Below are 21,781 nucleotides of genomic sequence, written 5' to 3'. Positions count from 1 at the left end.
GCATGTAACCCAGTGCTGTTGAGTAGATTCAGACTCATAGCGACCTTACAGGACAGAGCAGAACTGCCCCATAGGGTTTCCAAGGAGCGGCCGGTAGATTTGAACTGCCGACCTTTTGGTGAGCAGCCATAGCTCTTAGCCACTGCTCCACCAGGGCTCCTGTTTTGCACACAGTAGGTACTTAATATTTGCTCATTAGACCAGCACTCTGTATGCAGCTTCGTTCTTTTTGTATGCTTAGTAAAAAATTTGGAGGCAACGCTTAATTTCCAATTAACTGACAAGTGTTTGCTGAAGAAGTGAATTTGAAATATTGTCATAATTTTCTTTTTAAATAATATTAATTTGTTCATAAATTTTAGCTATGAACATTTTATAGCAAAAGAGCCTGCACTGATTTCGGAAATGATGGCTAGGTCAACCCCAGAGCTGTTTAACAAATTCTGTTTTTGGTTCTCAGCACCTCAATATGGGATGTTTATTTTTGTTTGTAAAGCCCAGATTCATGACCACCGAGGACACATGAACTCGTTTCGACAGCATGTTTGGGTCCTTTTTCTTCTTTTTACTGCAGGTTAGATGAGAAATCAGACAGATTTTTACATATCAGTAATATAACAAATTAAAGGCAATTGCCGAACAACTTCCTATAATTTTATTAGTAACAGCTGTTCACACAAAATAGTGTTTGGGTCTGAGAATAGCTCTTTCTTTCACGTTGCTCCATTCGGCAGAATAAGAGAAAACGTTCCCTGTTTACGGCATTCCGTTAGTGCCACAGATTTAATTATCAACAATCACACATTTTACCTTCCAGGGGTATTTCACACTTCCCTGGGATTAATTCTGTAGAGATCTTAACCCTGCTTAAAAGCCATTATAAAAGTTCCCCTTTGGAAAATGTCACTGCCCTCCCCCTTCAACTAGAAAATCAGACTTTAAATTTGTTGCTACCAATACTTGAATTCCCCCACAACCCAACACACAGAATCTAGGAAACAGATTGCTTCTACCTTCTTAGAGAGAAAGCAATCCCAACCTTCTTAAAATGGCTTCTCTCTCTCCCAAGATGTATTCTTTGAGCTCCCTACACACCCTTTACAACACCCAATCAACATTCCCATTGATGGCAAAAGAACTAACAAACCTCCCCCCAAAAGATAAATATAAATGCTAGGATCAAAATCATCACTGGAAAAAAATCTGGTTAATTTCTTTTCAAGTATCAGTTTGCCTGGATCATGAAGAAAAATCGGTTCCTTTCTTCTGCTAAGTTTAGCATAGCACACAGCTTCACGACTGTGAAAAGCTGCTTCAGGTCCTTAAAAATGCCTCTGTAATAAAAACCATAACTACACTTAATAAGAATCTCTAAAAACTGAACATAGGGCATCTCTTATCAAGTGGAGCCATTATTTTTAATTGACAAAGAGGTGAACAAATTTATTTGCAATAAACAAAATGGCTACTACATGGCTGTTGTGATTCTCCTTTGTAAACTCACCTAAAGAATACTTGAATAGGGACGCACGGGATAACTTCACTGCCCAGAAGGGTTTTAATTTGTGCCAAGGATCCCACATGAAGAAATAACACATAAGCAGAAGACTGACAATTATATGGCCGATCTACACAATGAATCTACATGGTTCAATAAAAATCTTACTCTGAAGGTTTTGTGATAGAGCCACAGTTTTCTTTTTTATGAGGGAAGTTCCCACTTCACTCTTTAAATATAAACTCAAAGGACTTTGTTTCAAAAAAAAAAAAAAAAAAACACAGGAAATGCATGTAAATAAAATACTGACATTTAGAGACATTTGACACTTGCAAGCTAGAGGAATAGCAAAAATTAAAACTGGTTGGTCCTGAAAGCAACCTCATAAATACCCTGTTTCGGTATTTTCAGGGAGATGCTGTTATCAAGGTTGTTAAAGGGTTGTTTTCTTTCTATGGTTCTGAGTAGCCCCCCTAGACAGCTACACTCCTCTAGGTTATCTCAGGCAATCCAGTCAACATACCCACTCTTTACCACAATTATCCTGCCTGAGGAGTGGTGGGAAGGGTGCTTTTACAGAGATTTGTGTGAATGAATTCTTCAGAGTCTGAACTGACCGGAGCACCGCCAGCCATCTGAGTCCTTTCTTGCTCTACAACTAACTGCACAGTTTCCGATACAAATGTATAGCCTCCAAATTAAAAATGTCCTATCTGCAATTTCTAAAAACCTGTATTCAATCATTGTGGTTATCCTCATGTTAATTGTAGAGGTAAATCATAAAAATCTACCCCACTACCACCTGTGCTCTAGAGAATTTTAAAATTCCCTCTGATCAGCGGATCATGGAGAAAAATGTATGGCAAAAAAGATGACAGGGCTAAATATCCGCACAACAGAAAGTAATCAAGATATGGATTGGTTTCTTTTTCTTTGAAACTTTCATACTTTAAGCGTGACTATGACCCTTCCTTAATGCACCCAGACAGAACTGGGAGACACTGGCTCAATGTGTGATGGAACATCTGGCATTAACGCTTCCTGTCCCAGAATAAATTTGCAATAAATGAGTTCAGAGTTTCATATAATTTTTTAAGAACACAATATTAGCTTTCACAGATAAAAACATCACCGATCCCTCTGTCTCTATAATTTACTCATAGTTTTATTGGCCCAGTTTCTATCAGGAGGGTTACAAAGAAATCCATTTCATTCAACATATATGTACTGACAGCATTCTTTGAGTTATTATGCTAGACGCTGGGATTCAATAGTGAAGGAAACTGTCACAATTCCTTCCCTCACCAGCTTGCAGTCTAGAACAGGGAGAAATCTACAGTCATACATGGAATTCAGTTCAGAAGACCATATAATTCAGTTCAAAAGACCAACAACATACCTTCTTCCATTTAAGACTGGCCTAAACTTTGCCTGTTCTTAATGGGTGGAATCTAACCAAAAAGGTTTGCTAAATCTTCCTATTTGATGATTAAGCTCTGAAGAGTAAAGACTTCAAATACATCTAAAATAAGAACAGGTTAAGAGGGAGAAAACTGTCTGTTCAGTAAACTGAAAAAAAAATTTTTTTTTCAGGATAAATACATGTGACTGGAAGCAGGTACTCAAAGCCACTTGTTTTATACAGAGTTGAAGACAATATTAACAACTTGGCTGCTAAACAAAAGGTGGGCAGTACGAATCCACCAGCTGTTCCTTGGAAACCCTATGGTGCAGTTCTACTCTGTCCTATAGAGTCGTTATGAGTTGGAATCGACTCGGCGGCAACGGGTTTGGTTTTTTAAAGACAACATTAAGAAGTGTGACCTATGTACCGCCAATAAAATATTTAGTGACCACTCATGAATACTGATCAGCTTAAGGCAATATAATATTCTTAACTCCTAGAGAGTACATAAACACACCAACCAAGTGAAATAAAGTATTCCCTTATCTATCTATGTAGAATGCAAACAAACTTTTCTCTGAGAGGTCAAAAAAAATAAGTACATATTAGAAAGCGAATAAACTAAAGAGAACAAGGAAAGAATTCAGAATTTAATAAGATATTTTTATGGTGGTAGATTCCAGGATTCAATAAGCAAGGACAACAAAAAAGAATAAAAAGCAAAATATTTAAGTACTGTAGAACAAGCTTGATACCTATTGGCGTAACTACTGAATATGAACCAAAATCGCCCAAATTTTACTGCTACACTTTCATCTAGGCCTGTAACCACTATTTTCCTTTTCTGATTTCTCCATATTCCTAATATACAAACCAAATCATATTTATAAACCATGTAAACAAATTTAGGAGTCCACCCTTATACCCCTGTCCAACAAGCCCATTAAAATGGCATCATGCCTTGACCCACAATTTACTTTGAAAATAATTTTATACTGAATATCAATATGCAGGTGATTCTTCAATTTAAATAAGCTGGTTAAAAAATACTAGGAAATCTTTAAACTGCGAAAGAACATATAGTGTCACCCCCTCTGGGCTGATACCGATTAAATGAATGGAGGAACCGGAAGGCTCAGTCTACTCAGCAGCACAGCACACATCAGGGCTTCCTCAAAGGGAACCCCTCCCCAACACCTTCCCTTGTTCCGCAAATCAACCATCATTTCCCTCTTGGACTCAAAAAATTGTGAAATCACGCTCCCGCACTCACCCACAAATCTACACTTAGTGTATGCTGTGACTATATCCACATTATAGATATTGCAGTGGTTACATGTTATCAGTGCAATAAACCTAGAACATAAAGCTGTACCAGCTCTTACATGATATCCAGTGATCGTGTTTCTGATAGACGGCTGTAGCATTTTTAAACCTTACTTATAAATGGAGATTCTCAATTTATGTCATATTTCCCTACCACTTCTAATAGGTCATATGGGGGCAGGAGGGCTGTATTAAACCCTACTCAAAAACCTAATGGGGGGGGAAGTTCTCCACACCAACACCACTTTAGCAGGAACACTGTTTTACTTTCCATTTTTCCCCTCACGAAATCATCTCCTAGTTCATGTTTAAATGCACAGTGTGTTATTTAAATGCACAGTATGTAATCAGGCATCCATATATGTTTTATTTCCCCAGCAGTCTTCCTCCTAGGCATTCAAACATAGGCCCTGGGGCAAAGCCCCAGCTCTAACTCAGCTGCTGGGAAACTCAGAGCTGCTGTCAATTTCAGGCAATAGGGCTGGCTTGAGAGACCTCCAACGCCCTGTTCACAGCTAGGCAGAAACAACTAACGACTGTAAATGGCAAAAGAAAAATCAAATCACTCGAAAGACAAATCACTGAAATCACCCTAAAACACATGCTTTTTCCCGTAATTGAGCCCTTAAGCACTCTATACATTTTTCTTGCCCTCTCTATTTTCTCCTCATCTTGAGAATTCAGAAAACATTCAACTATACATTGTCAACCATTAAAAGCAACCCAAAAATGAGAATTAAAAAAAAAAAAAAAACCTTCATTTTCCAACTGGAGTTTCCCTTAAGCCCACCTCTTTCATCTAGGGCTCTGCCTTCTGTTCTTTATAAACCTGTGCACACTTACCTAATCGGGTTTCCAAATGAAGACATAACGCATGGCATGTGAATTAACCATTTGTAACTATGTGTGATCATTATATTTTGTTCCTTCTTGTAAATGATCCAGTACATAGCAGTTCAGTCACAAAGGCAATTGGTTCCTTGAGCCAGAAGATGGAACGCTCAAGATAAGAAAATGCCTGCTTCTCAAACCCTAACTGACAATGCAATATTCTTCTCTTACTGAAATGTTGGAGAAACATATTTATTACACAAGCAAAAAGCCAGGACACAAGTGCAGACATTTTTCAGGCCTGTTACTGCAAAGCTGTTTGCACTTCCTATCACAATAAAAGCTCAGAGTTATGTCATGCTGGCTTGTATGTGAACCCTGATGGCTTGACACTGAACATTCTCTCGGAGATAATAATCAATAGAATTCCTATTTGAGAAATGGCATTTTCTTGCTAACTTAGTGTTAAAGCAGAATGTTGAGTTGTTTGTTTAGAGATTAAAGGGAAATTTTTGCTACAAGCTTCCCGTTTTCCTTCTAGCCCAGATTCCAATGATATTAAAACGATGTCTGTTTAAAACAAACAAAAGGTTTCTATTTGTTTCCATGGGAGTAATTGGAGGCTGCATGGGTTTTCAGTAGTAACTATTGTGAATTCAGGCCTACATCTGGGTTGCCTTCATTAAGCAAAAGATACCCGTCGCTGTCAACAACCACACAGCACAGCGCTCCCATATCCCTCATTTTTATCCGGAAGGAATGGTGCAGACGAGAAACAAGCCTGTCACTATCCACTGGCCAAGAAACTCCTCTGGGGTCCCTCCTTTCGGTGGTCTGACGGCTAAAGAATAGCACTTCTGTAGCATTTGGGGCTGCCCCTCTCCCCAGTACATAAGCCCCCTTTCTTTGGAGGAGCAGGCACTCCTATACCTCATCACCACTCTTGGCGAATCCAGCCGCGAGTCTGCCCACCGCTCCCCAATTAACTCCAGACCCCAGAATGCACTGATAGCGGATGCACACGCCACTCCACCGCACACCATCTTCTAGCGTGTCCTGGCTCCGCTCGCCACGCTCGGGGACACACACACACACACACAGCTCCCCACGCCACCATCCCACCGGGCGCCGCGCTACGACACTTTAAGTTCAACCTCTCTGCCCACCTTCCCACCCCCGCGCCCCGAGCCTCTCCCGTGAAGTGATTTTCCGTTTAGCAGATGCACAGCAGATAAACGCGCACCCCGAATTCACAGCCCTAGGGACACGAAAAGGCACACGCCAAGGCACCCGGCAGGGCAGCATGAAGTGTGCGTGTGTGTGTGTGTGTGTGTGTGTGTGTGTATAAGTGCGCGCGCGCGCGCGTGTCTGTACGCGTCCGCGCGCCTGCGGGTGGTGGCCAGGGGCGCGCCCGCGCGCCCAGGGAGGGCAGGGGTGAGCCACAGGCGCCGGGGGCTGGGGGCGCCATGGGCAGCTACCCCGAGGGGCCGGGAGTGGCGGGCGGGGACACGGAAGCCCGGCGAGAGGGCACCAGGCGGCCGGGCCCGGGCCGTACTCACCGAGCAGCAGCAGCTTGAGCTCCCGGCGGGCGTCCCGCTTGTCCCTACGGAGCTGCCGCTCGATCTCGTCGTTGATCCGCCGGGCTTCCTTGGCCTCCTCGCTCAGGCAGCACGCCATGATGGACTCCAGAGTCATTCTTCCAAAGTGCCTCCGCTGCAGCCTCGCCGGCACCCCCTGCTCACACGCGCGCACACACACCCTCCCACCCTCGCTCCCCGGAGGCAGCGGTGGCCGCCGAGCCCTCGCCGCCCGGGCGCGCGGCCGGGACGAGCTCGGGGAGCCGCCGCGGGGACCACGGCCAGGGCCGGGCCACCTGGTGGGCCGGGGGGCGCGGCGGGAGCGAACGGCTCGGAGTGGTCCCCTGGGCCGCGGGAGGAACGAGGCGGGCGCGGGAGGCGGCCGCGGGCGCTGGCTCGGGGGGCGCGCGGGGGAAGGCCGCCGCGCCCGGCCTCGCTCAGACGCCCGCGCCTCCTTCCCCGGGAACGGGGAGCCCGCCTCGCCCCCCGCGCCGCCGCGACCGCCGAGACTCCCCTAAGCTGGGCGCCGGGCGGCAAGAGCACATCCACCGGGGCGTCCCCGCAGCCAGCGGCCGCCGACGGCTCCCCGCGCCCGGCGCGCCCGCTGTTCGCCGCCGCCTGACACGGCTCCCGGGCGCCCTCGGCCCTGCCCGCGCCCACCGCCCGGCTCGCGCGCAAACACCGCTTGCCGGCCGGTTCGACCGCCCGCCGCCGCGTACTCCTTCCTCCTCCTCCGTCTCCGCCTCCGCCAGACGCCCACCCCCGGCCTCGATTGCCAGGCGCGGAGCGGCTGCTCACTGCTCGCCCTCCCCCTCGCCACACACACACATTTTCTTCTTTCTCTGAACTGGAGCACAGATCCGGGAGGGAGGCGGCAGCGGCGGGAGGAGGGGGAAGAGGGAGCTAGGGGACGGACGCGGGAGGAGGGGAGCTGGGAGGCGGGGCCGCCCGGCCCCTCCTGGAAGGCTTTCCTGGGTTCGCAGCCGCCGCGGCGCGCCTCCTGGTGCGGCTCCGGCCTCTCCCGCGCAGCTCACCGCTCGGGACCGGCCCCCTCCGGCTCTGCGGGCGCTTCCCGCCCCAGCGCTCTCGTAGGGGCCCGCGGGCGCAGCGGTCACGGCCGCCCCCGGCGGGGGTCGGGGCGGGGGCTGGGTCCCCCTGGCTGGCTGACGCGGTGCCCCAACCGGCGGCCGCTGCTGTGGTCTGGGGCCGCCGCCAACCTGCCGCTGCCGGGCCAACCGCCCGGGCGTGGTAAAGCAGGAATATGGCGGCCTCCGCCTGCCTGGAATTCCAGCCCTCGAGCCCGGGAAAGCAGCCTCGGCCCCTGCTGGAAGTCGGAGGATTCAGGCCCGCAAACCCACCGAACAACCTGGCGGCGCACACACCCTGCCCGCTCCCTGCAGGCGGCGGTGGCGCTCGCGCCAGGGCCCCCTATTCCAGCAGCGCCTTTCTGCCCCCCCCCCCCCCGCAGCCGTAAACCCGCTTGTGTATTCTTTCTCATTCCTGTTTCTAAAACGCCATTCGGTTAGAAAGTATCTTGCATCACCTCTGACCCTAGTTCAGTCGTAGAAAATAAAGATCATCTGAGTTGTGGGGTGGGACTGGGGAATAGAAGAAATAGTCACTGGTTCTTGGAGGGGCCAAGAGGAAGATTAACAGGCGAAACGGTCCACATAGAAATCTAAATCCTGAGTAGAAAAATGAAGACGCCCAAGTTTGCAAGAGCTTCCCGATGGCCTCCAACTTTTCATGCCATTGAAGGTGGTTTTGTTTTGTTTTTTACAAGGCCGCCTCTTGTTTTTGTGAAGACACATGGTGTTTAACAGCAAGTAATCAAACTTATTTTCCTAGACGGAGATTCAGTTATGGATGACGTATGGGAAAATGCAAAATAATGTGGGATAAAGGAAAAGGAAAAAATACATATATAAAAATGAGAAAATCAAGATTGTCCCAGCAAAATTCCATTCTGATTATTTGTTTTTCCACTTTTGACTGAGGCTTATTTTGTTGTGATGTACTACTGATAAATGGCAAAGAAATTTTTTCCTTGCCGATTGCGGGTGTTGTTGATCTAATAGCTAGAAGAGGTGAAAGAAACCCGCATTGCTTCCTGCTCAAGTATACTTTATGAGGAGAGTCGCTTTTTCTCATTTTATGTTTTCTCTGAGATGTCTCTGGTGCAAGGTGCTGATCCAGAATGTAAAGTAAGGTCAAGCCAAGCCAAAGGTAGCCTGTACTATTGCTGTAGGTCAGCGCACGTTGGGTTCTTGGTTGACAGCTCTATGACTTCGTTCTTTCCATTTGTCATTACCCCCATACCACCCCAGCACGTACACACACACACACACACACACACACACACTGTAAGCCAGAAGGAAAAGCAAATCATGGAGGTGTAAGATCTGCTGTTTTAGTTTCCTTTTTAGAGGAATGGAGCCCCGGTGGTGCAGTGGTTAAGAGCTATGGCTGCTAACCAAAAGATTGGCAGCTCAAATCCACCAGCTGCTCCTTGGAAACCCAGTGGGGCAGTTCTACCCTCTTATATATAGGGTCATCATGAGTCAGAATCTACGTGACAGCAACGGGTTTGTTTTTTGTTTGGTTTTTAAAAGAATATTCAGCCCAGAAAATGATTCAATTTCACCTTGACCAGGAAAGCAGACAGGGCAAATCTCGCCTCTGTTATGCAAAAGTCTATGAAAAGCCAGTAAACTTGCTGCCAGATTAAAAATTTAAAATTAAGTGACTGATGAAATTAAAGATTGAAATTCAATATGCAGAAATTTAGAATGGCTTCTGGGAAAAAAACTTAATGATGAGTCTGCATTCTCTGCCATACGTATATACTTGAGTTTCAGAGAGGCAAAAAACAATAGAAAATCAAATGACAGCGAGCTTCAAGTCTGCGGTTTCCTCACAAAGGGTGCACTGAGTCTTTTGAAAATGTCTCTCAAACAGTGCTATCAAACTATCAGGTAATCTGTTTTGACTGAATTGACCTATTATTTGATGGAAGAAATTAAACTGTTTCAGCAGATGGTTTGTTATTGGTAGTTGCTGTCCAGCCCATTCCAACTCATGGCCATCCCATGTGTGCAAAGTAGAACTGCTTCTTAGGGCTTTCGAGGCTGTGGCCTGTCGGAAGCAGATCTCTAGGCCTTACTTCTGAGGTGCCTATGGGTGGGTTTGAACCTTGTAGATACATTGGAAATCTAGTTTGTCACCCTTGCACACCCAGTATCAGTGACACTCCCTGGCGCTTAATAGATATTTGAATGAAAAAAAAACCCGTTGCCATTGAGTCGATTCCGACACAGTGACCCTATAGGACAGAGTAGAACTGCCCCATAGTTTCCAAGGAGCACCTGGCGGATTTGAACTGCCGACCCTTTGGTCAATGGCTGTAGCACTTAGCCACCATGCCACCATGGTTTCCATAGATAGAACAAATCAGATGTTTCTTCAAGTACTGGGAAGAAATCAGGAAGTAAGGAAAACCAACGCAATAATAGAGCCATGTGTAGGTGGCAAGAAGGAAAGAGGAAAAGAATATTCCATGTCTGAACCTAGACTTATCCAGAAACCTTTACCTATATATCTGAAAAGCATTTATCAAACAAATATTCATATGTCACACAAAAAAATCCTTGCAGGAACTACTAAAGTTATCGGCCATGTTCTAGAAGCATATACTCTAAAATATGCAACTAAACATGAATCATGTTACAAAATGTCAGTATATCAATCAAGAAACATTTATTCATTGCCCACTGTGTATAAATAACAAAGATGAAGGTGCAGGAAGAGAGAGCCACTAGGGTGAATCAAATATGGTCTTGCCCTCAAGAGGCTTATAGTCTTAAGATATAGTGAGGCTCTGAACAGCTGTAATAAAAGACAAAATGAGATTAATTTTATTAAAGTAGGGGTAGAAGTGACAATGTAAAACGTATTAGAAAGAAAGGAATAATTCCTTCTGTTAGGGAGAACTGAAGACTTCACGAGGAAGGTGGAGAATGAATAACTTTTCAATAAATGGGGATCTACACCTCATAAAAATAAATCAGCAATCCCAAATCACCCCAGATAGCAAGATAAAAAAAAAAAAACATTTTGAGAATTTACTAGATAGCTGAAAAGCGAACCACAAAACCCAAAGAACGTTAAACTCCAGAGGAAAATGGGAAGACTGTCACATCTTCTTTGGTATCCTAAGGTGGATACCTATCACCACAATCACATTACCTGTCGTTGGGACTCTGGGGTGGGGCAGAACAAAGCAGTAAAAGTCATAGTTCAGTATTGTGAGGAGTGATCCCAGACTCAATGAAAAGGCCCAGTTCTTGTAGAAAGAGCTCCTGGGGAAGGGAAAGCTTGTTAATCAATGACTCTCAGCACTTCTTTTGTTCTCATAGTCACATAGCATGGCTGCTTCATAGCCTGTGCCACCCTGCTGTAATTGTCTACTTATTCTCCCTCTCTCTCTCTCCCAGGAGTCCTTGGGCGGAGCAAACAGTTAAGCACTGGACTACTAACTTAAAAAGCTGACAGTTCAAACCCACCCAGAGGCACCTTGAAAGACAGGCCTGGCAATCTGCTTCCAAGAGTTCACAGCCTTGAAGGCGCTACGTATAGAGTAGTCCTACTCTGAAACACGTAGGATCACTGTGAGGCAGGATCCACTTGACGGCAACTAACAACTCTCCCATAAGATTGGGAGTTGCTTGAGAGCAGGGACTGTGTCTTCCATAACAGTCGTCAACGCCTAGCCCAGAGCAGATACTCAGTAAGTGACAAATAAACAACCTGCCTCAAAGACAAACACACTCACAGATTGCCTGTCCCAGGCAGGGCATTATGCCAGAGCCATCCAAGGCCCTTCCTTAAAGCCTTTATACTCTATTTGGGCGGTCAGTCGCATGCGTTAACGAACAAACAACAACACAAGGTGCAGAGCATTCCCTGCTGAGTATAGGGAATAGATTGCTATAGGTGTTCAGAAGGAGGAGCAGTTATCCAAGCCATTGTATGGATAGGCATACGATGATCACCCCAAAGGCCAATTAGAAATCGGCCTGAATTTTTGTAGATCCTTTCGACTCGGCGGCACTGGGGTGGGTTACAAGAGCTGAAGAAGAGCTACATTGTGCACAGCTTGCTGGCACAGCTGTCTGGCCAAGGAATAAAGTGGCCTTGCTTGTGAGAAGGAAGTGAAGCCGGCCCAGGGAGACTCAGAGAGCTGCAAATGGCGCCACCTAGAGGAATGTTTTTATAACAGCCGAAAGATCAGTTGACAGAAAGGGGTTTTTTGTTTGTTCTGACAGAGAAAATACATACATTGTGAAAGCACTAAACAGACATTCCGGATGAAGCAGAGTACTTCAATTACATCTTTCCGTTATCACCTTCAGAAAATGCATCTGACTGTAATCAAATATATGTATTTTGTGATTATCCCAGGTTAGCAGTATCTCAGGAAGCACTGGACCTCACAGTTTGAAGGCCATCAAAACCCTATTAGATAGCTGCAGTGATTGGCTCAACCTTATCTACTATTGTGAGGATGGCATAGGACAGAGCAACACTTCTTTCTGTCATACACAGGGTTGCTGTGACTCAGAACCTTAAGGGTGCAGCTCAAATATTGGCACATGTATAAAACCCAGTGCCATCGAGTCGATTCCGACTCATAGCAACCCTACAGGACAGAGTAGAACTGCCCCATAGAGTTTCCAAGGAGCACCTGGCGGGTTTGAACTGCCGACCCTTCGGTTAGCAGCCGTAGCACTTAACCACTATGCCACCAGGATTTCCACATGTATACACATCCCCCAAAAAGGTAACTACTATTTTGACTTCTATCTCCGTACATTAATTTTGCCTGTTCTTGAGCTTTATATAAATGAAATCATTCAGTTAAAAAAAAAAAAAGCTCCATTAGATGGAAGGTCCTAAAAGGCTGGCCAAGTTGGAGCTATTTTTAAGGTAAGTATACCAGTGTTTCAGAGAAACTAATTAGGAAAGTTTAATGAATAAACAAATGAATGAGTATGTCACTCGAAATCATGACCCAAATCTTTTTGGGACCAAAGAATCAAGGATGACTTGGCTAGGGTAGGAGCTTTCTTCCCACCTTGGAGTTACTTACTATAAGCTGGTGTCAACTATCCCTCAAGTCTCTGGCTTTGCTGCACTCAAAACGAAGACCAATGGCGCAAAATGATGGCTTTGGCTGCAGATGTGGTCCTTTTGGCATTTTTGAATTAGCTTCTCAAACTTAAACATCAAGAGAGCCACATAAAAATCTGGATTTCAGTTCCTGGTCAAGATCTGGCAACCCCTGGCCTTTATTCCCAGATGGCAACGGTTCCCGCCGGCCTGCTTTACTCCCCGTAGCTTATAAGGTAGTCCCCAACTTACGACAGAGTTCATTCCAACAACTCCATTGTAAGTCAGTTCTGACATAAGTCGAATACCTTTTTTTTTTTTTTAGGTTTTTATTATTATTGCCTTCTATTATCAGTGTCTCTATAAATCCTATCTTTATTTGTCAACATCAGCATTGTAACAACGAAGTTGAAGTTGTAATGACTTTCAGGCACCTGCACAGTTCAACTGCAATTGTTGTATGTCATTCGAGTTGGACATTGCCTGACTTTCTATCCCTAATGACTCCCTACACTGACACCAATACAGACTTCATTGTAGACCAGGCCATAGCCTGCTATACAGCAGTGTTTTGATCAGTAAATCATAACATTGAACATCTGCAAGTGAACATTTGAAAACGATAACATCCACACACCACATGCTGCAACATTGTATGTAGTACATATTACTAACAATAAGATGTACAAAAAAAAAATGGATGGTCATAAGTATGGTTCGTGGTAGCTCGAATATATCATAAGGGGGGGACTATCTGTATTCCCCATTTAGTAACATGCCTATACCTGTGGACATTCAAGATCTGATTCTGCCTAAAGCATTTAGCAGGAAGGGTATTGAATTTTGGCATTAACCAGGTCAGGTTGGTCAAGGCAATAGATTTCTTTCCCATTCTTTGTTTTCATGTTTCTAAATCAAATGATCATGCATCATATTAACTCGATCTCCCTTTAATACTTTCACATGTAAAGCTCAATAAGGGTGGATTTTTATCTGTTTTGTTCACGCCTTAATCCAGCACCTACAACAGTGCCTGGGATAAAGTATAGCTGCTTAATAAACATGTGTTGAATGAATAAAAATTAGATATGCCTATTAAACATGCCACGTATTGGCCACATGCAGTCTGCCTCATATTTTTTATTTTCTTAGCCAGCTGGTACCCACCAAAGCTTGGCTCATCTGTAAAATATTGCTGGGCCCTGAGCTTCAACATGTTGCTTCCAATGAGTTCATCAGTCGAGGGAAATTAGCCATCAGAAGGATATTAAGACGCTGAGGGTGCAACATTTTTGTTCAAAACCCAAACTGAAACATATATTAATTCCTCTTAAATCAACTTTATACAAAAGTTGATATTGTTTTCATGAATGCATTTCAAGTCATGTGCCTCTTTTACACTGGAGATCATAACATGATTGATAGTCAAAGTTGGTAATGGCTCGATGTGTGATAAATTAATGTTGATTGAAAATACATAAGTAAAGTGTCGTGCTGTCTCCTCAATGATTAAAATGTCTTAATATTAACCTCTCAATTAGTTATTATCCTTATGAATTTTTCAACTTGCCATTCTAAATTTTATCGAGATGTAAAAAAGTTGATAACTTTTCAATTTTAAATAAGAATATAACATACCTCCTTCTGACCACAAAGTTAAATATAAATCTCTCTCATTCTTTTTTTTTTTTTCCTCTCCATTCCTATCCCTTGTTGTTCTTAGGTTCTGTGAGTCAATTTCAACTCAAACTGACCCCGTGTGACAGAGAACTCTCCCATGGAGTTTTCTAGGCTATAATCTTTACAGGAGCAGATAACCAGGTCTTTCTCCCTGGGACCCAAGGGGTGAATGCGAACCTCCAGCCTTTTGGTTAGCAGCCCAGTGCTTAACCATTGCGCCACCAGGGCTCCTTTCCTATCTCTTAGGCTTATTATTGTTGTTGTGTGCTGTCAAGTTTATCCCGATTCATAGTGACCCAGTATGACAGAGAACTGCCTTGTAGGATTTCCTAGGCTGAAGTCTTTACAGCAGCATATCACCAGGATATTTCTTCCACAGAGCCGCTCACTGGCAGGCTCGAACCTTGACTTTTCAGTTAGCAGTCGAGTGCTTAACTATTACACCACCAGGGCTCTCTTACCAGTTGCTATCAGGTCAATTCCAACTCATAGCAACCCTATAAGACAGAACCCAAAATCTATTTCAGCCACATTGCATGAATTTTGATTTCTTTAATATTGCATTAAACTATTCTTTTTGAATACTGAACTTTTTGGCACCCTTTTAAATTTTACACTTGAGGCACTCGCCTCAGGTTGCAAAATTTAAGAGGTTGCCAAAAAGTTCAGTAACTATTCAAGCCCAGATAAAAGTTGTGAATGAGTTGGCGTACAGTGGAGAAGGTGCCACTCAGGGAAGAAACGAGCTGTGGACAGTTATCTATTATTTACATCTTAAGAATATACATTATTGCTGTCTGTGGAACTGGAACAAAAGAACTGGGTTGAAAAGCCATTGATTATCCAAATGGAAGCCTCCACAGCCTCTCTAAAAATACAAATGATGAGAAAAAGGCAGAAAATATTACATTTTTAGGCTCATTATCTGGCTTGTTTTAAGAATCAAAGACTGTAGACTAAAGAGGCCTGAGAAGCCAGTGAATTTCTCTTTAATCCAGGAATTGTTTCTTACAAATAAAGCCTACTGGGAAGTGGGTCTATAAAAGGGTAAAGGCACAGATGTACTGGTTAGGGGAGGGCTGACAAGGAATCCACACATTTCTTCCTCCTTCCCCTTCCCTCAGGCCATTTTCAAAATCTCAAAGCTAATCCATTGCCACGTTTTACAGGGAAGGTAATACCTTGAGGGTCTATAAATGGATCCAGGTTATACAATCAGGTAGTGTCAGAGGTGGTGCAGTGGCTAAGAGGTAGGCTGCTAACCAAAATGCCAGCAGTTCAAATCCACCAGCCGCTCCCTGGAAACTTTTTGTACAGTTCTGAACAGTCCTATAGGGTCTCTATGAGTCAGAATTGACTTGACAGCAAGGGGTTTGGTTTTTGAGGTGGCAGAAGCAGGACTAGAATTGGGTTTTCTCACTCTCAATTTTCTTTTCTTGATGGTGCCTTCTTTTAAACCGAATTAGTCTTGGGAAAGTTGTACTTGGTCTCCAGCTTTCCTGGTCTCAAAATTTATACTGTTTTCTTGAGAGGATCGATGTTCATTTAATCTTTGACCTATTCTCTGGAAGCCCAGAACCTACTGATAATTAGTCAAAGTGTCCTTTCAGGAATGTTGCATTTTCAGTCATATCAAGGTCCCAAGTTAAAGCAGTGGTTCTGCTCCTAACTGCACATGAGAAACACCTGGGGAGCCTTTGAACACTAAACAATACTGGATACAAGATGCCCAAATACTTAGATTTAACTGGTCTGGGGTGGAGGTTGGTGTACTTTATGCCCCCAGGTACTCCAACATGCAGACAAGATTAAGAACAACTGAGTTATAGTAATAAAACTAATTAAATGCGTGCAGGCCTCAGCCGGTAGGACAATAATTCGTGGTAATTACTTACTCCACTGGGCAGCAGAGCCCAGCCTGCCTAACACCTGGGTGGCACTAAGGCTCGATGACGATTCGCAGCCAAGATGGTTGTCTTCTCCACTCACTGTCTCATTAGGTCTGTAGACATTTTTTTATTTCCTCTCATTGTTTTCTTAATTTTTTTCAGTGTTTATTGTACGCCACAAAAGAAGAAATGAAAACACGAGAAACACATACAAGAAAATGAACAATATCTATGAACCTACCACCCAAAGACAGCTTTTTTTTTTTTTTACTTTTTAAAAATGATTTTATTGTGGTTAACAGATAACAAAACATTTGCCAATTCAACAATTTTTGCACACACAACTCAATGGCGTTGCTTATGTTCATCATGTCATGCAGCCATCACCACTGTCCGTTTCCAGGTTATGTCACCACCATTAACAGAAACTCAGTGCACCCTAAGCAAAGGCTCCCCCTTCCTCACTCCCTCCCACCTCTGGTGACCAGTAATAAACCTCATCTCTATATGTTTGCTTATTTCATATAAGCGGGATCGTACAATATTTGTCATATTATGTCTGACTTATTTCACTCAACATAATGTTTTCAAGGTTTACCCGTGTCATAGCATGTATTAGGACTTCATTTCTCTTTTATGGCTGAGTAATATTCCATTGTATGGATATACCACATTTTGTTTATCCATCCATCTGTTGATGGACATTTGGGCTGTTTCCACTTCTGGCTATTGGGAACAGCGTTGTGATGAACACTGGTGTACAAGTTTTTGTTTGGGTTCCTGCTTTCAATTCTTTTGCGTATATACCTACCAAATATAACTTTTGTTACCATTTTTTAGACTGATTTTGAGTCTTTCCTATTCAAATGGGTAGTACAAAATTAGTTACAAATTTTAAATCATAGTATACATATTGGTATTTATTTCTTAGTTATACAGGCATATGGGAAAAATGCATAAATAGAACAAGTGCTTATGTAAAGAAATAAGTCTCCCTCCCATTCCTGACCTACCTTTCTCCACCCCAGAGGCAACCAGTATACTAGTTTCCTCAGCAGACTTCCAGAAATTTTCTGTGCATATAGAGACTTGTGTATCTCTTTTAGTTGCACAAATGTTTGCATACCGTACAATCTATTCTATAGTTTACTTTCCCTAAAAACAGTATATCTCAGAGATGGCTCCCTATGTTTGACACTGTATAGTATTCCATTCCAGATTCCCCCCAATTTCTTAACCAGTCCATCATTGATGGATGTTTGTTTCCAGTATTATGCTACTTTTATAATAAATATTTATGTATTTAGATGTTTGCCCTTTCCATGAGTTTTTTATTTCATTTATTAAATGGGTTTAAAATGTTGTGTTAGTGCCTGCTTGCTCTTCTGTTGTATGGATTTGTAATAATCTGTTTAAACAATATTGTTAGACATTTATGCTAATTTTTCATCATAATGAATGATGCTGCGGTGAACAATCCTTGTATGTAAACATTTGTGTGTCTCTCAATGTCCCTGGAATAAATTCCACAAAGTAGGAATGTTGGGTCAAAGGACGTGTACTTTTAAAAGCTATTGATACGTACTGCGAAATTGTTCCCCAGAAAGTTGGTAGCAATTTGTACTTCCATCAGTAATGCATGGAAGGTCTCCTTCTCCGCTCCCCCTTATCTTTGGAAAACACAAGTACTGATTTAAAAATAGTGGGATCAGTTTTGAGTCAAAATATTTGCTTCGATTTTTTTCTAAATTGTAGTCTTGAATTTTTCTTCATCGTTATAAACTACTCTGCAGCATTAATAATTTCAGACACTTTATAAACCTATGTATTGATCTGCAGATCATTTTAAACATGACTTTACCTGAATAATAAGCCTTTATGTCTTAAGCTAAATTTTAAAAAGCTCAAAATCGTTTTCTTTTAGGAAGTTCAAATAAAGACCGTAATTTAGTGAAAAGTCTTCTCGGTAGTACATCTAAAATATCCCAGACCTTCTTTCACACCAATCTACCAGACCCATCGTCTGGGAGCATCTTGAACTTTTTCTAAGTGAATTTCTAAAATTTCATCCTGCAGACACTAAACATTCTTTAGGCTTTTGCCTCTAGGTGTGTAGCTTGCCCAAAGTAAGTGGTAATTCTACTGGCTAAATGTTCCCTTTCAATCATAGGGAATTCAAGAGAAGGATCATTTTTTGTTCAGCTTTATGAGGTTTAGACCTGACAGTGACATTTCGCAGAGATCAGGGGAAGGATGTTACCAGTTACTCAGGAAAAATAATTGCTCCCCAGGAAGACATGGAGTCCTATTTAATAACTACCTTGTCAAGCCACAGGCTAGCTACATGCTACATTTTTGCTACTGTACTTGTAGGGAAGATCTCCAAATATAGTACATTTGAATTGATTTTAAAAACTAAAAGCCAGATTAAGTAAGGGTAAAGCAATTTCCCTGGAACTCTTTCCGACCACTCACGGCTTAAATCTTTTTAAATTCATCACACACCATTTCCCATGGACTCTATGTCCTGCCAAGTGGTTAATATCTGAAGGTCTGGAGTTACTCAAATGCACCTAGATTATGGTTAGAATTTACCTGAAGTATTACATGCCTTGCAAGATTTTTCAGTCGGGCCTTGCCTGGAGAATTTTGAGGCATGCGGTGGAATGTCAATTAGATGGCAGATCACTCAGATGCCTGTTGTTAACTCTGGAATGCCACCTAAGCCATGTCATTGTGCCAAATGTATTTACTTCGGTGTCCATGTTTCTGAAGGGATGGGCATAGCGCTGCCAATTCCACTAACTGTAATTCCAGGGCTACAGACTCTAAACAACTCCAAGGCAAGAGTAGAAAAAGAAAGGTTATCTGAGGGTTCCAGAAGATTCCTCATCCCTTCTCCATGAGGAATACTTTGATTCTGGTTTGATCCAGGGTGGCTTAGCAGCCCTGATTATATGGATGAGAGAATGTTAGTAAAATGGCAGGAAAATGAGTTGTGTCTCCTCCGTGCATGGTATTCAAAAGTCTTCAATTTTACTTATTTTCAGGCCATATTTGCCAATGTAGTAAAATAGACATTTATTACAAAGGCTGCTTTACATCACTGAATGACTTAACCTCAAATACTTTGGTCTGACTATGGGGACTACTCCTGACATGTCTGGGGATTAGACCAGGCAGCATTGTCTTAGGGTGATAGAGGTAGAGTTGGTCAGGAGGGAGGGGCAGTCATCCTAGTTGCCCAATGAGGCCTGACAAGACAGATCCTGCTGTAGGTCTGTCTGAAGCAGGTCAGTATTGTACAGTGTCCAAGGTAAGTGTCATTTAGGGAAGACTAATTACTAGAAAAGGACATCATGGGCTACAAAATAAGGAATATCACCCATAAGTACTGTGCTTCTTAAAAAAAATCACCTATATGAGACCAAACAGTCAACAATTACTTTAAAACAAAGTTGAGAATGTAAGGGGGCAGGGAAACCAGATTAATGGAAACAGAACAACCAGAACAAAATAATGAGAACGTTCACGCATTGTGAAGAATGTAACCAATGTCACTGAACAATTCATCTAGAAATTGTTGAATGGGAACCAAAACTGCTGTGTAAAAACCTTCATCGAAAACACAATAAAATATTTATTGAAAGAAAGAAAAGGACATCCTGTTTGGTAAAGTAAAAGGCCAGCAAAAAAAAAGGAAACCCTCCATGAGATGGATTGACATGATGGCTGCAACAATGGGCTCACATATAAAAAATCGTGAGGATGGTGCAGGACTGGGCAACATTTCGTTGTGTTATAATTAAGGTTACCATGAGTCAGAGGCAACTAAAGGGCAACTAACAACAACAAGGATTATAGTAACAGGACCTTACGGTTCAAATAACTCCTTCATTCATTTAGTCATTTGTATTCATTCATTTATTCATCTAACTCCCAGTTTGCAGCAGGGCAGAACACAGAGAGAGGAAGGCATCTGTAATTGGAAGTACTGGAGTCAGCATCAGGAAAGTTGGCCAGAATGCAAGAAGGTGGGAACCTGGCTCTAGTTCCCAGAACCTGCCAGGTCCAGTGGCGTATTAGGTTCAAGGGAGGTGAGCAGAAAAGAGGGATTGAATCTACGCACTGCCTCAGAGGGAGGTTCCTCTCAGGGTGACCTGATGCTGATCCCCAGAAAGTAAGGCCAGAACCAGGAAATCTGAGATTGGTCTTGGGAACTGGAGATGAGGCAAACTCTAGGTCTGACCATGAAGGCACAGCTGTGGATCAGATACAGCATCCAGAGAGCCGAGTAGGATTCGTAACCACTCAAAGATACAGAAAGGAAAGGAGAGAAAAAGAGGGTAGCAATGTTGTGACAAATGGCAGGAGCCAGCTGTGTAGGATCCAGAATTAGTTCTGCTGACGGATTGGGTAGGCAGGAGTTACACATAAGATCTGCCCATAGTGGCTATGGTTCCAGTAATCTAATGTAATGAAATGTAATCACTTTCCATAATGTAATCTAATGTAATGTAATCAATCAATCAGTTGAAAAAGGAGTTTCCTTAGGGTATGTTTTACCTCCAGACTATAAATAGATATTTTGCGGGAACTCTCTTTCTCTTCATTTGGTACTCTTTCTGTCATCTGACCTACCTGCTTAGGATGCAAGCCTACAGAAATCTCCAGCCTGTTGCCTGACCTATAGATTTTGGACTTGCCAACCCCCAAAATTGCATGAGCCAATTGCTTGAAGTAAATCTCTCTCCTTTTCGGTCTGTGCACACACACACACACATGCACACACACGTACATACATATACCTCATTGGTTCAGTTTCTCTAGAGAACTCTGACTAAAACACGAGGCTTTCAGGGTAGCCACCTTACCTATTCCTCAAATTTGTACTTCTAGCTAGTTGGTGGCAAACTGATAATCCCCAACCGGGGTTGTCATAATTGAGCTCTCCTGGAAAAACAAAACCAACAGAAAGTTAAAAAAAAAAAGTGTGTGCATCCAAATATGGATTTGAACTGCCAACCCTTTGGTTAGCAGCCGTAGCACTTAACCACTACGCCACCGGGCTTTCCGTTTATTTTATGATAGCACCATGGAAATGCCATGTCAGTGTAAACAGAAAGTGTGAGGTATAAACACTGTCCAACACAGGGTACATTTCTGCTAATTAACAGTGCACCGTCTACAAGTCAAGCTTCCTAATTGATTTGCAAAAGATGAAGGTTATCAAAACATGCTTCATAATCAAAAATCAACATCACGCTTATTTCTTACATGGATTCTGATGAAGTACCTGACCTGAGCAAGCGTGTAGTTCAATTTCTGTCTGTATAAGATCATTTAAATAGCTGTGAGCCAAGTAATAAGTGCACATATTAACAGAGTGTGTGAAAATGAGGATCCC

General features: G+C 43.0%; 1 protein-coding gene across 1 annotated transcript in view; it reads right to left on the bottom strand.

The window, feature by feature from the left end:
* GNAQ (G protein subunit alpha q) overlaps positions 1-6,838 on the bottom strand; it is a 325,499-nt gene extending 318,661 nt beyond the window's left edge. Inside the window, exon 1 of the mRNA XM_064291202.1 lies at positions 6,620-6,838. Within this exon, the coding sequence (XP_064147272.1) occupies positions 6,620-6,755 (136 nt within the window). The 5' untranslated portion in view covers positions 6,756-6,838. The remainder of the gene's footprint in view (positions 1-6,619) is intronic.
* Positions 6,839-21,781: the final 14,943 nt, after the last annotated feature.

This window comes from Loxodonta africana, chromosome 9 (genome assembly GCF_030014295.1).
Source record: "Loxodonta africana isolate mLoxAfr1 chromosome 9, mLoxAfr1.hap2, whole genome shotgun sequence".
NCBI lineage: Eukaryota > Metazoa > Chordata > Mammalia > Proboscidea > Elephantidae > Loxodonta > Loxodonta africana.
The sequence above is the reverse complement of the archived record's forward strand: the minus strand, read 5'-3'. Positions and strand labels throughout refer to the sequence as shown.